The sequence below is a fragment of the Dromiciops gliroides genome, chromosome 3 (genome assembly GCF_019393635.1).
Source record: "Dromiciops gliroides isolate mDroGli1 chromosome 3, mDroGli1.pri, whole genome shotgun sequence".
NCBI classification, from domain to species: Eukaryota; Metazoa; Chordata; class Mammalia; order Microbiotheria; family Microbiotheriidae; genus Dromiciops; species Dromiciops gliroides.
Window position 1 is genome coordinate 603,393,366 of NC_057863.1, and position 18,507 is coordinate 603,411,872.

The 18,507-nt window shown below is 37.9% G+C and overlaps 1 protein-coding gene across 5 annotated transcripts in view; it reads right to left on the bottom strand.

The window, feature by feature from the left end:
- The window catches only part of EPB41 (erythrocyte membrane protein band 4.1), a 196,699-nt gene that overhangs the window by 165,523 nt on the left and 12,669 nt on the right, over nt 1-18,507 (bottom strand). For 2 of the 5 annotated variants that reach the window (XM_043992711.1, XM_043992710.1), the window contains exon 1: nt 9,453-9,473. The exons of 1 other annotated variant lie outside the window; for it this stretch is intronic. In XM_043992711.1, the coding sequence (XP_043848646.1) occupies nt 9,453-9,469 (17 nt within the window). In that variant the 5' untranslated portion in view covers nt 9,470-9,473. Of the gene's footprint in view, nt 1-9,452; nt 9,474-18,507 lie in introns of those variants that run through there. 2 more of the 5 variants (XM_043992713.1, XM_043992712.1) reach the window with 1 other exon arrangement.

The following is an 18,507-nucleotide window of genomic DNA, read 5'->3' on the forward strand; positions in this document are numbered from 1 at the left end:
AAAATTTGGAACTCAAAACTTCAAATAAAAATGTTTGTTATTTTTTTAAAAGGGATGCCTCTGGGCAGCTAGGTGGCGCAGTGGATAAAGCACGTGCCCTAGATTCAGGAGAACCTGAGTTCGAATCTGGCCTCGGACACTTGACACTTACTAGCTGTGTGACCTTGGGCAAGTCACTTAACCCTCATTACCCTGGGGAAAAAAGGGGGGGATGCCACTGGGGGCAGCTAGGTGGCACAGTAGATAAAGCACCAGCCCTGGATTCAGGAGGACCTGAGTTCAAATCCAACACTTGACACTTACTAGCTGTGTGACCCTGGGCAAATTATTTAGCCCTCAGGGCCGCACCAAAAAAAAAGAAAAAGAAAAGAAAACCTATATAATTAAAAAAGGGATGCCTCAAAAGTAGTAACAGTAATTTGAGAAAAGGAACACTTCCCCAGGAAATGCTTACCTACCAAAACTTGCCGATAACAATGCGAAATTTATTCTTCCCTATCTTTTTATTGCATGATGAATTGTATAGAAATTTGGAGACATATCCCATGAAAGCATTTTTAAAAGAAAAAAAAGATCTGTGATTTCTTATGTCTCTTCTGTTTTCCCTGCCTGAGGAAAGTTGTGGAAACTTAGAAAACAAAAGAAACTGCATTTGGGGAACATCCCTTCTCTTGATCAAGTAATTCAGAACTCTTGTACATATTCATCATCACAAAATCAGATAACCTTGGAGGTCACCAAATCCAAACTCCACTTGGAGCAAGACACTCTTCTCATCCCCACCACTGGAAGGAAACCAACAAGGGCAATGAACATATTAACAACCAAAGCAGAGCTTTCCACTGTTAGGACAGCTCTAATTGCTAGAAACTTTTCCCTTACACTAGACTAAAATCTGTTTCCCAGTCCACCTACTGGGCTCATTCTGCCCCCAGAGGCCAAAGACAACCAGATTAACTCCGCCTTTCATGAAAAATCCTTCAAGTATCTGAAGGCAGAAACCACACTGAAACCCTCTCCTCAGAGTACATGGCTCTGAGAAGTTATATAACTTGACATGGTCACAGGAGTCGTTAGAGTCTAGGACATAACCAGAGCAGATCTAATCCCAAATACAGCACTCTTTCCACTATTATACTAAATACATTTTTCAGGAAAAACAAATGATTTTAAAGGCTCATTATTTTTCTCTATTACAATTTCATCTGTAGTTTCTCCAACACACATTAAAAACCAAGACTGATACCTAACAGTCAAATAGGAGTTTGGAAGCCAAGATATCTCAATTCTATCCTCAGCTAAAATACTAATAATCTTAAACCAACTAAGTTTCAATCACATCTCTTTCCTCTCTAGGACTTCAACTCTGGCACTAACTGGCTGTGTGACTCAGGGCTCTCTGCAATTCTCTAAGACTCTTAAATTACAGAGAAGATACTGACTGACCTGCTTTGTTAGAGGGAGTTTTCTGACTTGAAAGTTCCCTAGATCAATAAAATCAATCCTTATTCTTATCCAGTGGTGGAGATTTCCAATGGGACATGTAATTTTTGTTTATTAGCTCTGAAAAATGCTCCATACAGGGGTGGCTAGGTGGTGCAGTGGATAAAGCACCGGCCCTGGATTCAGGAGTACCTGAGTTCAAATCCGGCTTCAGACACTTGACACTTACTAGCTATTTGACCCTGGGCAAGTCACTTAACCCCAATTGCCTCACTTGAAAAAAAAAAATGCTCCATACAAAAGCACAATAAAATGCCAGTGATTCATGCTACATTCACTTGTTACTTGTGAAAACACCTATGGGCCATTTGAAATTTACCTACCCATAGAGAGGATACCAGCTGGAAACAAGATTTTTTTCCCCTTAAACTTGAGTCAATTTTTACATTATTAATACATTTAACAAAATCAATCCTTTAAGACAAATATTGCTATCTGCTCACTAGCAAAACTAACTTTAGCACTCAACATTAAAACATCAGGAAAATTAAAATAAATTTTGATAATTCTGGGTAAAATGGCTAATTGCTATTTTTAAAAAACTGTTTTGAATCCAAAATGCAATATTTTTATGTGAAATTATGATTATTTATGCAATGGTCCTCATTATTGTGAACAAGAAAACTATTTAGACAGCACAGCATTTTGTAATTGTAAATATAATGTATATAAATGTAGGCTGTTATGATTTCACTGACCAGATGATTTATTCTAGCATGATGCCAGTTAATCCTGAATATAATCCAGGGAAAACAAATTTAGAAAGAGCGCTAAACCAGAGGAGTCAGTAGACCAAGGTTCTAATCCTGTCAGTGGATAGAAGCAAAAGCTTTTTCTTCTATACCTAATCTATCATTCTGTGACCTTGGGTAAGTCCCCCTTCCTCTCTGGGCCCCAGTTTCTTCCTTTCTAAAATAAGAGGGTTGGACTAATTGATCCCAGCTCTAAAATTCCATTCTGTTTTTAAGATTTTAAGTCTCATTAGAAACCAAAATGTACCAAGTAAAACAATGTTTAACGAGCCTAAATTAAGCATGGACTTAGCTCCCTCAAAGGAGAACTGAATCTAAAGCGACAAGATACAAAAGGACAAGAATAAAATAAGCTTAAAGTAGAAATGTGAAGGTTATAACAGGAAAGGCAGCTAATACACATCGAACTCATTGGCTATGCTGTATGTGCAGCACCTTACAATCTGATACAGAGCAGAGATCAAGTGTATTCCTACCCACACTAAACTGGAACTTACTGTAACTTCAATACTTCAATTTTCAGTCAAAGCAGCTAAAAACCCAAAGGTCTCAGATCTCAACAAGAGCACGCACCATATAAAAGACAAGAGAATAAGAGGGCTTTGGTTTAGTTCTCCAAATGACTCCAACTTCCACCATCTCTCTGCCTCTCCTGTTTATTTTCCCCGAACCTACTTCTTCAGATCATCAGGAGCTGCCATTGCCAAAGTACTATAGAGAAAACTGGCTTTCAAGTGACCACACAACTAAGCAGCAGTACATACGCTCTTTTGATATTTGATATTCATTCTTCCATAACAAGACCATAAAGAAAAAACAAAGGTGCAATCTACGACTATAGTACATGTGTGGAATGGCTAAACTGTAGCATGTGAGTTTAATGGAATATTACTGCATTATGACAAATATGAAGAATACAAAGAAATATGGGGAGACACAAAGTAATGCAAAGTGAAGAAAAGAAAATATGCACGCTGACAATTCTGAAAAAAAAAGACAAAAATATTTTTAAAATATAGAAAAGAAAATTAGTTTTAAAGTGAATATGAAAGCAAACAGGACATTTTTATTCCATATTGTTTAATTAATACATTTTAATACAAACCAATACAGTTTATTTCATGTACAATAATTTATGATTTTGTAGATCTGAATTTTGTTGATAGTATTTTTAGAAGAACCTGAAAAAATGAACATCTGGCCTGCTTTTAAATGACAGATAAATCCCAGGTTAAGAAGAGAAACATAGACCACTCAGGCTTAGCTTGTTTCTCCTTACCTGCTCTATTTGTAGTTTAATTTATGGAAGACAACTTTCTGCATGTTTATCTGTTCTAAAGGAGTGTTACCTGGGCGGGGAGCTAGCAAACAGGAATAGTAAGAAACTGGTCATGAAAATATAAATAAATAAGCTAATACTTTTAAACTATTTATAAAGAAAGATTCTCCTAACAGACATTTATCTCAGGCTAGAATGGAATGCCTAACAAAGTAGTGAGTTCCCTGTCACTAGGAACCATAGAATAAAGGATCATACAATTTAGAGTTAGAAGAACCATTGAGATCATATAGTGCACAACCTCTTCCTTTTACCCATGATAAAGCGAAGGCTCAGAACAGGGAAAGTGACTTGCCCAAAGTCCTGAAGGTAGTAAGTGAATGTGTCTGAATACATAGTTGTCCTGGCTGTCAAGTTTTTCAGCCACTCCACGGTGGCCTCAATCCGAATAGGACACCATAAGGGTTACTCTACAGGTTCTCCCAACCACCCTGACACTTCTCTATTTAAAATATGGTGATTGAAACCAAGAGTTTCAAACTCCACAGAAGGGATAAGTAGAAGGAAAGGAGAAGCATGGTGATTCATGACTACTAACGGGCAGGGTATTTTTTTTTAATTCTCACTTCTTGTTTTGTATATTTTTTGTTGTATCAAAAAAGAAAATCAAGTTAATCTCTAAATCCAAGCTTTGCCAACAACTCTTGAGCCATGAGTTATTCTCATTCCACATATTAATTCATTTCTGCCCAAAGCATTTCCAAAATTATTATTATAAAGACACTTTGTGAATTTATCTTTAAAAGCATTATAATCACCAAAAATAGTCGAGAGGGAAGCTGCCCCATATGAGGAGCAGCTCTGGAAATTCTTTATCCTGAAGCTCATGAGGGTAAATATGATATCAATTAGCTCCTTAACTCAGGACAGGGTATTTGTGAAAAAGTAAACCACAAAGCAAAGGCTACAGAGTTTTTCTTTTTCAGCCTCCATCTTACTTTTTATGGAGAGTAAAGAACATAAAATGAAAGCATGTGTGGAAAAAAAAATACAAAAGAAGGAGAAGATGGACTGGTCACATGGCGAGAGCAAGGGACAAAGAAGTGGATACACAGATCGCTTAGGTGGTATCTATGTGATGCCAAAAAAAAAAAAGTGAGAAAGTTCGCCACCATGTTGGATGGAGCTGTATAATGGACCTTTGTGAAGATAAGAAGACTTGAGGACACAAGGACGTGGACAAAAATTGCAAAGGATACAGACATGGATAGGTTTTGATACTCATCACTAGCAGGAACTCCAGTCACTGAAGCATTTGACTAGTTTTCTGGGAGTAACAAGCCAGGCCTGAATATACATAAATAATCTCTCTTCAACCTGGCATCTATCTTATGCATCACCACCACCACTGCCACCACTACCACTTCAAATTCAGACTTTATCTCTCTCTCCAGCCTTTCAACACATCTTCTCTTGAAAAAAAAAAAGAAAATTTTCTTTTAAAAATTATTTTTAAAAAATGGTTTTTCAAAGCACTGGCCCTAGAGTCAGGAGTACCTGAGTTCAAATCCGGCCTCAGACACTTGACACTTACTACCTGTGTGACCCTGGGCAAGTCACTTAACCCCCATTGCCCCGTTTTTTTAAAAAATGGTTTTTCAGGAGAACATTGTACACAGTAACAGCAACATTGTGTGATGATCAACTGTGATAGACTTGGCTCTTCTCTGCAGTGCAATGATTCCAAACAATTTCAAAGAACTCATGATAGAAAATGTTCTCCACATCCAGAAAAAAAACCCTGTGGATTCTGAATGCAGATTGAACCATACTACCACTACTTTCGGCTGTTTTTTTTTTTTCTATTTTGAAGTTTTCCCCTTGTGTTCTGATTCTTCTTTCACAATATGACTAATGCAGAAATATGTTTAATGTAATTGTATATACATAACCTATATCAGATTGCTTTCAGTCTTGGGGAGGGGGGAAGGAAGGGAGGGCGGGAGAAAAATTTGGAACTAAAAATCCTATATAAACAAATGTTGAAAACAATCTTTACATGTAACTGGAAAATAACAAAATACTCTTATGATTAAAAAAAAAACGGAAAAATGGTTTCCACTCATTTCATCAAGGGGAATAAAGCTAAAATTCAGAAAGAAAACTAACTCAAGGCAGAGCAGAAGAAATATAATAGACGAATTTCTTAGAATCACTTGAAACATAATATGAACTTAATCCAAAGCCATGAATACTTAAATGCAATACAAAGACTAGAATCATAAAACCTCAGAGACAGAAGTAACCTTAGAGAGCAGCTAGTACAGCAGTTACCCAAAACATGAATTTCTTCTACAGCAATCCTGAGGTAATTGTATAAACTCTGCTAGAAGGATCAAGTCAGAAAGGGAATTAGATAATAACAACTTACTATAATAATTGGAATGATGCCAACTGCTGGAGAGCTACTGTAGATGGCTCTGCCATGAGGAGAAGGCGTCTGAGGGCAAGCCATGTGGTCAGTTCCTTGGCATCATGAAGTAACATTTGCTCGTGGGTACTGTCTAACAAAACTACCAGCCAATCAACTTGAGGAGCTTCCCATTTCTGGGAGGAGGACACGAAGTAGGAAGCAGACCCTGGTGGAAGGGTTCTTCTTCTTTTGGTTCCTGACCTCACCATGGTGGGTTGGATGATGGGGTCTCTTATAAATAGTTAGATTTTTATCTTTCTCTCTGATCCTAATGCTTGTTAATAAATACTTAAACACTTAAATACTCTTGCTAAAGCTTATAATTTATTGGCAACCACTCATTAGATTTTAGATAGTATAGCTAGAATTTTAGCCCCTTACATTACATTTGCATAATGCATGAAGTAGACGGTACAAATATTATTTCTTGTCGTTCCCCAAGTTCACTAGCATAGACACTCCCTGTACCAATGCTGATCCTAAGTTCTCTTCGCCTCAGGAATTACTCTTCATGTGTGATAGTACCCAAAAATACTACCACCTGACTGACAACCTTATGGTGATGGCCTCAGACACTTCCTAGCTATGTGACCCTGAGCAAGTCACTTAACCCTGTTTGCTTCAGTTTTTTATCTTTAAAAAAATAAACTGGAAAAGGAAACAGCAAACCACTCCACTACCTTTGCCAAGAAAACCCTAAATGAGATTAAAAAGAGTTGGACATGTCCGAAAACGACTAAAGAGCTCTTTCGAAACTTAGCTAAGGTGGCCACTCACTTGACAAATACAGCCCTCACTGGCACAGTCCTAGTAATCTTTCCAACTTAGTGGAAACTGGCAGAGTTTAGGATTTATTGAATTAGGCTTTAAAAATCCAATCACTTTAGGTGATAAAGCTGTGCATACCCTTTGACCCAGCAATCCCACTTTTAGGTCTTTTGCCCAAAGAAATCATGGAAAGGGGAAAGGGACCCACACGTACAAAAATATTTATAGCTGCTCTTTACGTGGTAGCAAGGAATTGGAAGTTGAGGGGGGTGCCCATCAATTGGGGAATGGCTGGACAAGTTGTGGTATATGAATACAATGGAATACTATTGTGCTGTAAGAAATGATGAGCAGGAAGAGTTCAGAGAAACCTGGAGGGTCTTACGTGAGCTGATGATGAGTGAGATGAGCAGAACCAGAAGAACATTGTACACAGTATCATCAACACTGAGTGTTGACCTACTGTGATGGACTATATTCTTCTCACCAATGCAATGGTACAGAAGAGTTCCAGGGAACTCATGATAGAAGAGGATCTCCAAATCCAAGAAAAAAAAAGAAAGAAAGAACTGTGGAGTATAGATGCTGATTGAACCATATTATTTCTTTTGTTTTGGGTGCTGTTGGTTTTTTTTTTCTATTTTGAGGTTTTGCATCACTGCTCTGATTCTTTCTCTTGTAACAGGATTAATGCAGAAATAGGATTAATGTTATTATGTGTATATATATGTGTGTGTGTGTGTATATATATATATCTATATGTATATGTATAGAGATATATAGATATAACCTATATCAGATTACCTGCTGTCTAGGGGAGGGGGGAGGGAGGGGAGGGAGGGAGAAAAATCTGAAATTGTAAAGCATGTATAAACAAAAGTTGAGAACTATCTTTACATGTAACGGAAAAAATAAAATACCTCATACATTAAAAATCCAATCACTTTAGAGCAGCTTTTTGTGGTGGCTAAAAATTGGAAATCAAAGGAATGCCCATCATTTGGGGAATGGCTAAATAAGCTGTGGTATATGATGGTGATAGAATATTATTGTGCTATAAGAAATGACAAACAGGATGATTTCAGAAACGCCTGGAAAGACTTGTATGAACTGATGTATAGTGAACTGAACAGAACCAAGAGAACATTGTGCACAGTGACAGCAATATTGTTTGATGAAGAACTGTGAATGATTGGAACTAGTCTTAGCACTATAATGATCCAAGACAATCTCAAAGGACTAATGATAAAGAAAGAACTGATATTGATTGAACACAGACTGAAGCATGCTATTTTTCACCTTCATTTTTTTTTTCTTATTCAAGTTTTCTCATACAAAATGACTAATATGCTAATGTTTTACATACATGTATAACCCATATTTGACTGCTTACTGCCTGAAGGAGGGGGAGGAGACAGAAGGAAGGATAAAATTTGGAACTCAAAACTACAAATAAAAACGTTTATTGCTTTTTAAAGGGGTGAAAAATAAAGTAGAATAGGGAAAGGAAGGGAAGGGGAAGGAAAGGAAAGGAGAAATCCAGTCATCTCAATACCATGATGAGAAACTAGAGTATGGGTTTCATGGTGGATTTCTGGTACAATATTATTCTCACTTTCAGATGAAAGCACTGAACAGTTAAATAAATGCATTCTCATTGTTAGTAGACTTAGGTCTGAAATTCTATAAAAACATACCTCTTCATTAAATAAAATCATCTTAAAGCCTCAAAAGAACATTCAGAACAAAGACAACCACAAGATAAAAATACAAATTCTCCATTATAAGCAAGAACACTTCATGTAAAGATGTAGAACTTAATGTATATACAAATCCAGGAATTCATTAGTATATAAAATCATTTACTGTTTTGTTTACTTTTCAATAACAAGATATAGCATGGTGTGTAATTACTACAAAGTCATGAAGATTCAAAGCAGTTTAGTTTTCAAGTAACCTGTATATAATCATTTCCCTACAAACACACCCTCCTCAAATCAGTCAGGCCTCTTCCTGTTTTCCAACTGTATATGTTTACTTTCACATCTGCTGCAAAAGATAAAAGCGATACTAGAAAACACCAACCACAGGACTGTGCTTTACCAACCCCGGAAGTGAAGCCCTAATAGCTGTGAAACTCAAAAACATTCACACAAGCTTAAGTGTTACACTAAAAACATGCTCTGAGTCCAGGAAAGACTAATAACCAAAACACAAAAATGGATAATTTAACTAGGAAACCTAACAGGGCAAAACACAAAAGTTGTTGCTCTTGGCCCAAAGGATCTGGACCCACATGAGAACCTAGAAAAATTTTATTCTTTTTTCAGAAGAAAACATTCAAAAACAACAATAGGGGCAGCTAGGTGGCGCAGTGGATAGAGCACCGGCCCTGGATTCAGGAGGACCTGAGTTCAAATCCAGCCTCAGACACTTAACACTTACTAGCTGTGTGACCCTGGGCAAGTCACTTAACCCCAACTGCCTCACTAAAAACAACAACAATAACAACAAAGTTGATTAAAGCACCAATCATCAGGGAGCCTGTTTTTAGAACTTTAAATTAGCTATGAAAAAGCCTTTTTCTAGGGAGCAACTTAGAACTTCTCGGGGTTTTTTTTATTTCACATGACTCCACCCACATGGAACTGTAGCCCAAACAAACTGTATTACTCACCTGCACTCCATAAGCATCCTGCCTTTGGTCAAACAATGTCTCATTCAGGTATTCTCCTACATACATCCAGTGAGAAATGACCTTTCCTTCCTCAGAACTCACACAGCCCCTTGGTATTTTTCTGAAGCAATTAGGTTCTTTTTAGAGCATACTCATTTGTATATCGGATTTATCTTCTTCCTAAGCAGAAAACTCCAGGGAGACAGGGACCATTTCCCTGTCCTGGTATGTTCTCTCTCCTCCCCTTCTCCCTCTTGAGATCTTTAGCGCCATTCATGACCGAACTCAAGAGCTACCTCTTAATGAGGTCTTTCCTGATCCCACCCACCCACCCCCCAAGCAGTTAGTGCAATATACCAAAAAAAATAAATGTTATATTTACTTATCGGTGTGCTACTAGTTTCTCTCCAACAGAAAGTAAGCTTCCATTTTCACTTTTGTCTTTGCATCTCTGATGCCTGGCACACACATTAGGCTCTTAATAAATGCTTAAATTGAATTATCTTTGTATTCTTCCCCTCCGCTACCAAAAATCCCTCTATGTAAGCTCCATCAGCCCCACTCCTCCATGCCTCAGCACACACTTTCTTTCCCTTCCCTTTGTTTGTAGGTGACTATCTCTATTTCTTGTGAAGGCTAACCCCTTAACCTATTTACTTACTCTCTTTCCTACCTCCAACAGTTGTCCCCTCTTTCAGTATTTAGCACAGTACTTGGCACATTAGGCACTTAATAAATGGCTTCCTTTTTCCCTTTTAGCCCATCCAGCTACTGCCCCGTCCTTTAACTGCCCTTCACAGCTAAGTTTATACCCAAATGCTTCTACTTCCTCACTACCCAATCTCTTAAACCCCTTGCAATCTACTGAAACTACTCTTCCATATATCACCATTAATCTCCTAATCCCCAAACCCAAAAGCCTTCTTTCTACAGACTTCCTCCTCTTTCTGTGCAACCTAGCATTGTTAACCACTCCCTGCTGCCGGATATTCTCTTCCTTTAGTTTCAGAGATACTACATACACGCTCCTGATTTTCCTCCCATCTCTCTAACCATTACTCCATTTATCTCACTGTCTCCTCCTTCTCTACTCAACACAGGTGTTTTACAAGGATCTGTTCTCAGCCCTTTTTTTTTCCTCTCTATAATGGCATTCTCATTAGTTCCAAAAGCTTCACTTATCAACTATAGGCAAATGCCTCAAAATCTGTAATCCCAAACCAACATCTTCAACTGCCTTCTGGGCATGTTCAAAACTGAGCATAGTCTTGTTTTCCCATAATCCTGTTCCTCCTCCTCCTGACTTTACTAATTTTTTTTAGTGGCACCACTCTTCAACATGTCTCCCAAATTCATAAACCCGGGGTAAATCTTTGACTCTTTCCTCTCCCCTCTCATAATTTATCAATTATCAAGTCCTATTCATTCCATTTCTTGTAATATCAATTACCCCCCTCAACAGAGGCTATGTTCTAGCCAAAATGAACGACCCTCTATTCCCTGAATAGGCAGTCAACTATCTCCATGTCTCTCAACTCATTCAGGATCCTATGATTGCAATGTCTTGCCCTCCCACACCCTTTAAGAGCCAACTAAAATGCTACTTCCCCCCAATAAAGTCTTCCCAATCCCTTGGGTCAGTAACTGCTTTACCCCTGTGGATTTCCCATCCAGATACAGTTATCTGTGTTTGTATCTTATCCTAGTACTAGATTCCATGAAGGTTATCTTTTATCTAAACTATGTATATATGTAGTGCTCTGCATACAATATGTATTTAATAAATGCTTAATAAAATGAAGTGAACTCACTATAGCTTGAGGTAGCCATTACAGTTTGGGGCAGAATTTTGTTCTTTCTTACGTCAAGCTAAAATCTGCCTCTAACTTATTGTTGTTATTGTTGTTGTTGTTGTTATTATTATTATTTTGGTGGGACAATGAGGGTTAAGTGACTTGCCAAAGGGTCACACAGCTAGTAAGTGTCAAGTGTCTGAGACTGGATTTGAACTCAGGTCCTCCTGAATCCAGGGCCAGTGCTTTATCCACTGCGCCACCTAGTTGCCCCCAACTTCTACTATTTATTCCTAGCCCTAATCCCTTTTGCATGTGACAACATTATCAACTGATTTTTTTAAAACACAGTTTCTGACCCCTTCACTAGCCCATTTGTCTTCCAGCTTGTCAATATCTTTCCCAAAAATGTGGCACTCAAAATAGAATAGGTTAATCCTGTTATGGCCTGACTAGGACAGTGAACAGTAGGACTATCATTTCTCTCCTGGATGTGAGGTCTCTTCAGCCTCAGGTTTTTTGGCTGCTACATCACACCATATCTGTTTATTTAACTTCATCCATTACTGACACATGTCACTCTTAGTTTTTCACTTTAAGACTATAGAATTTCCAAGCTAAAAGAAATCTTAGCAATTACATCTAATTCAACCCTTTCATAGTGAATGTCCAGTTCAACAGAAGACAGCACAGTATAGCAGAAAGAGTCCTAGACTTGGAGTAAAAGAACATCAGTTTAAATTTCAGAGGCAATAAGACTAGTCCAGTGACTATGGGCTCACTTCCCTTCTCGAAGCCTTAGTAGAGCTAGTAAAATGATACTCATCCTGAGTAGCTCAGCAGGTTGTTGTTAGGAAGGTGCAGAAATCTAGGATTAGAGCCTCTCTCTGCTGACTTGTAGCTCGTGAGCTCTAGACAGAAGTTAGATGATTATTTGTTCTCAGGGATGTTTTCAGGTTATATTGCTCCAGGATTTATTGGACTAGAGGCCTTCTAAGATTCTATAGTCCTGTGAGCTCCCTCATTTGTCCACAAAGTTCAAATTCCTGACATTCAAAGCCCTCCACAATCTGTCTTAAACTACCTGTCTAAACAATGTCTCAATATGAAACTTATGTTCAAGTCTATTTGCTATTCCCTATGGATGCTTTCTTACCTCCACAACTTCACTCATGCTTTGTCTATCCCTAAAATGCCCTCCCCTGAATTTCTGCCTATTGAAACCATTCTTCAAGGCAAATTCTCAAATGCAATCTCCTTCATAAGCCCTCACAGCCACCCTAGCCCCAGCCAGTAGTGCTCCCTCTCCTTTATACTAATGCAAGGCTTGCTAGACTGACGTGTGTACCATGCAGAATCATAATGTCCTGGAAGGCATGGACTATTGTATATACCTTTGTATTCCCCACAGTTGCCAGCATAAGAAGTATGGGAAACTTTATCAGAAGCAATGACATTTAAAGAGCACTTTCCCACTGATAAAGTACTTTACATACATGATAGTAATAACTTCAAATGACACAGGGCTTTCCTGACCACCCTATGGGCCTGCAGTGTGAGAATTAGACTCATTTTATCAACAAGGAATCCAAGAGTCTGAGAGGTGAAGTGATTCACCCACCCATGATCACATGCTTCCTAAATTCCTAAGATGGAATTTTAACCAGATCTTCCTGACCCAAGTCAGGCATGCTGACTACCGTTCAATCATCACAATAGCCCAGAGAAAGAGGCACCATGAGTATTATTGCCTCTACTGGTGGTTCAGAAAGACTGTAATTAATCAAGCAAGCTAGTCAGGGAGAAAACCACTGCTGATAAGTAAAACTGGGATCCAATATTCTTTCCATCATGACATACCTTCAAATTCCTATAAAGATAAAGATTTAAGTATGAAAACCTATGGAGAAATGAAAATATGTCGTTTCTAACACAATATTTTGCATGTCATAAGCACTTAGTTTGTTGACTGGATTGCAGAAAGTAATACTTCATTGGAAATGTAAAGACCTAAATTCTATTTCTAATTGTAACTTCTGCAATCTTTACCTCTGATATATTGAATCGCATCTACGAACTACAAACTGACAAGGATCAGATTAAATGACCCAAATGACTAATTCCAAAACAAGTATCTGAATATTTACTTGCTCCTTGAGCCTATACAGAATGAAAATATTTAGGTCCCACAAAGATGAAAGCACAAAGCCTGCTGACCAGCTTAACAGACATCATGAGGAGTCTTCTTCCCTTCTCTTCATTACATCCAACTTCTGCCCCCTGAGGCCTGATTCCTCCTGATGTGACTAAATACTTATGATCCAACTACAACATCCTAAGGTTTCCCCTGGACCAAACCCTGGACCCCCCTAAAAATGCATAGCCTAGCCTTAACTCTTTCAAACTCTCGTCATACATTTAGATTCCCTTTGCCTTTCACGGGCTTGAACCATATCAGAGGAGAGAAACAGTTGAAGGAATTATGGATGTTTACTGGGGAGGAAGGAGTGGGAGACATCATAGGATAGGCCCAAGGAAAGAGATATGATAACAATTTTCATATAGTTGAATATTTGTCATGTGAAAACACTAGATTTATTTTGTGTTGCTTCCCAGAATAGAATTAGATCCTTCTATTCAGCAGATATTTCACCTCAATTCAGCAAATGTTTATTAATCACTTACAATATGCAAGGAAGGCAGAATTTAGCTTGATATAATAACTTCTTAATCACTAAAACCACTCAAAATGGGAACATGCTACCTCATGACATATAGTAAGAACTAACACACGGGGCAGCTGGGTGGCACAGTGGATAGAGCACCGGCCCTGAAGTCAGGAGGACCTGAGTTCAAATCCAGCCTCAGACACTTAACACTTACTAGCTGTGTGACCCTGGGCAAGTCACTTAACCCCAATTGCCTCACTTAAAAAAAAAAAAAGAACTAACACAAACTGTTCACTCAAGAATAGACTAAATAACTATCTGTCAAGACTATAACAAAGAAGATTCCTGCACTGGAGAGAAGTGAGATTTTAAGGCCTCTTCCAACTGGAGAGTTCAATGATCTAAAGGCCTAAACCTCATAAGCATACCTGTCCAGTTTAAGTGGCCCCTCCAACTTAACTATCTCACACTCCCCAGTACCTTACAAAGGATTTACACAGGTTCTGTAACTGGGAGGTGCTCTTCCAATCCATTAGTATGAATGGGGAGAAATGTGTGGGTCCAAGGATCTGCCAAATACTGACTGACTAGGTGAGCTGAGGTTCCTGCTAAGACTACTGTCTTTATTCTGAACTTTCTCAACACCATAAGTGGTTACTATATGCTCAAGACACAATTAGACAAGAGCAGAGGTACATAATTAAGGGGTAAATTGTTCAAAGGATTAAATGTAGTCAGTATTTCACAGTAGTATCAATGAAGGACTAGAGTAGTTGTCAAAGATTTCACTGAATAACTTTTTCTGGCTCACTTTCACTGCTGCCTCCCACTAGTCTCCCCATTTATTCTTTCCCCACCTCCTTAAGATAAGAACTTTTTAACCTTTCTATATTTTCTTGGTCTTGGCTGTTTATTTCCAATCTTCAGAAGACTTAAAAAACGTAGTGACTATCTAAATATATGAAGTAAAAATAACCTATTTACAGTTGTGGTTATGGTGCTAGTACTATGTATAATTATTTAGGTTTCAATTCATAATATTCTTTGCAATGCATGAAATATTTCTCCATCCTACACCTTGAATAGTTCAAATAAAAAAACCATAATTTTGTTTTGTTTTGTCTGACTTTTCATGTCGCCATTTATGGATTTTCTTGGCAAAGATACTGGGGTGGACTGCCATTTCCTTCTCCCAATCATTTTACAGATAAGGAACTGAGGCAAATAGGGTTTAAGTGCCTTAGGGTCACATAGTTAAAAAGTGTCTGAGGCCAGATTTGAACTCAACAAGATGAGTCTTACTGATTCCAAGTCCATTGCTCTATTGACTTCAACACCTATGGGCCCCCTAAAATATATAATTAGCAAAACAAATAAAACTGCCATTCACATTCACAAATACTTTATGCATTTTCTTGTATTCAGAAGCAATGATGTTACTTCAAGCAGAGAAGATGCCAGGAAGCTTGAAGATTTAAAAATAGCCTCACAAGAAGCTCATCTCTAACACCAGATGGGGAGAAACTACTCTATAAAGATACATGCGTGGGAGGACACATACACAATATCACATGACACTATGTAGAGGACTTGTGTAATTACATAATGCTGCTGAGATTAGCAGGACTCTGCAGGTAGTAAGCTTGCATTTGTGTAGAAATTCTAGGTCGCTAACTAAAAAGGGCGGGGGGTGGACAATGAAGGAAGAGAGAAGAGCCTAGGGAGAGGGGAGCAGTCTGCAATGATAATGAAGCTTTATCTCTAAACTATACTACACATCTCTCTTCTGCAAACTGCAATAGATGGTGGTAAAATTTGAGGGCTTAACTCTTTACAACTCTTGACAGTTCTGCTTATGTCTAAAAAGTAGTTCATTGTGACTTTTCACATCCTAGGTGCCAAATCTATGAATCAAGGTTAAAAAAACCTTTCACTGAAGGAGACCTAAGTGCTTTAAATTAATCAACTAAATGTGTATGTGTGTGTGCATTTATGTTTATATATGTTATACACAGAAAATCCTACTGATATACAATTTAATGGAGTTGGGGCTTTACTTGCATTGTGATCTGACTGTATTAAAAGAATTTTAATAAGATTACTTAAAAATGCATGTAAGTACTTAATAATAGCTATATAGCAATTACACCTCAACCCTGATAAAGTACTGCATCTTCATAAATTAGAAATGTATTACCATTATACATATATGCCAGAGTTCTAAATTAGAAGAGATTTTTAAAATAGCCTATTCATTTGTATATCTCCCTCTATTCTTCTTCAGAATCATAACATTTAATAACACTACTCAGAGGTTTCCAAAATGACACATATATAGGTTTGGGTACTGAATATTAGTTAACAAGATTAACAATTCTTTATTAAGGACTAGTAATTATTTTTTAATTTCAATCCATCTGAATCCATCATACCATATTTCCCATCTAATCTACCCAATAAACAAAACTACATAAGGAGAGGTAGTATTCTTGAGTGAAAAGAACACTCAGGTGCCAGGCTCACAGGAGGTGTTTAAGAAATGTTTGTTGATTTGACTTAATCCAACTTAAGCGATTCAAGCAAGTCCTGGTTTGTTCTTACTGTTTAGCAAATCACTGAATCCCTCTGACTCCATTTCCTCATCGTTTAAAATGAGGATAATAAGAAAAGAAAAAAAAAAGAACTGTTGAATCTGGATGCAGATCAAACCATATTATTTCTATTGTTTTTGTTGCTGTTTTTCTTTTTTGAAGTTTTTCCTTTTTGCTCTGATTCTTCTCTCATAACATGACTAATGCAGAAATATGTTTAATGTGATTGTACATATATAACCTATATCAGATTACTTGCTGTCTCGGGGAGGAGGGAGGAAGGGAGAAAAATTTGAAACTAGAAATCCTATAAAAACAAATGTTGAAAACTATCTCTAAATGTAACTGGAAAATAATAAAATATCTATATGGAAAAATAAAATAAAATGAGGATAATATCTGATCTATCTATCTCCCTGGGCTATTTATGGGGATTCAAATAAGGATAAATAAACAAATTAATTAAAAGCATTTATTAAGCACTTACTATGTGTTAAACACTGTACTAAACTAACCCATGGATATAATTATCATCTCTGTTCAGATGACTTTCATATCTATTTATCTAGCCCTAACCTCTCTCCTGACCTCCAGTCTTGAATCTCTAGCTGCCTATTGGAATCTTGACCTGTATGTCTCACAGACATGTTAAAAATCATCATGTCCAAAACAGAACTCATTATCTTTCCCTCCAAACCTTCCCCTCTTCCAAATTTCCCTATTACTGTTAAGGGCACCACCATCCTCCCAGTTACCAAGGCTGACAATATAGGTGCCATCCTCAACTTCTCACTTTCTCTTACCCCATAATATCCAATTAGTTGCCAGATATTGGTTTTACTTCCATATATGTCTCCTCCTCTCTGACATAGCCACCACCTTAGACCAGGCCCTCATAACCTTTCCTCTGGACCATTTCAATAGTCTCCTTTTTTTTTTTTTTTTTTTTAGTGAGGCAATTGGGGTTAAGTGACTTGCCCAGGGTCACACAGCTAGTAAGTGTTAAGTGTCTGGGGCCGCATTTGAACTCAGGTCCTCCTGACTCCAGGGCCAGTACTCTATCCACTGAGTCACCTAGCTGCCCCTTCAATAGTCTCCTAATAGGTCTCCTTACCTTTATGTCTCTCCTCACTTCAACCATCCTCCACACAACTGCCAAAATGATCTACCTAAAGCACAGATCCCTGTCAATTCCCTATTCAATAAATGACATTTTCTCCCTATTGACTCTAGAATAAAATATTATTTCAGGTTTATATTGACCATTTTAAATTTCTATTTTTGTTTGTTTTACAATGTATGCTATTGGTATGACAGCCAACAAGCAATTAAGTACCTGTGTAACAGGCACTGTACTAAGTGCCGGGGTTACAAGAAAAGGCAAAAACAGTCCCTGCTCTCAAATGGGGAGACAGCATGAGATACATACAGAACAGATGAAAAGTATTTCAGAAGGGAAATCTGTAGCAGCTAGGGGGCTGAGAAATGCCTGCTGCTGAAAGTGACATAGGAGCTGAGTCTTGAAAGAAATCAGCGATACTAAAAGGCAGAGGTAAGATGTACAAGGGTACAGAAGACCAGAGATGGATTGTAGCATGGAAAGAACAGCAAGCAAGAACAGGACAGCTAGATCAAAAAGTGCATGGAAGGGAGTAGAGTATAAGATTGGAAAGGTAGGAAGGGGTTAGGTTGTAAAGGGCCTGAAATGCAAAACATAAACGTTTTTATTCGATCCTGGAAATAATAAGGTGTCTTTGAAGTTAAGGGAGTGGAGGGGAGGAGACGATAAGGTCAGGCATACCCTTTAGGAAACTGAGCAAAGGACAGATGGGAGTAGCAAGAGACCTGGGCCAAGGAATCCAATTAGAAGGTTTTTGGAATAGTGCAGACAAGAAATTATATGGGTCTGAATAAGGCTGGTGGAGGCATGAGAAAAGATGGGCAATGATACAATAGATGTTGTAAAGGCAGTTCATTAGATACATGGGATGAGGAAGAATGA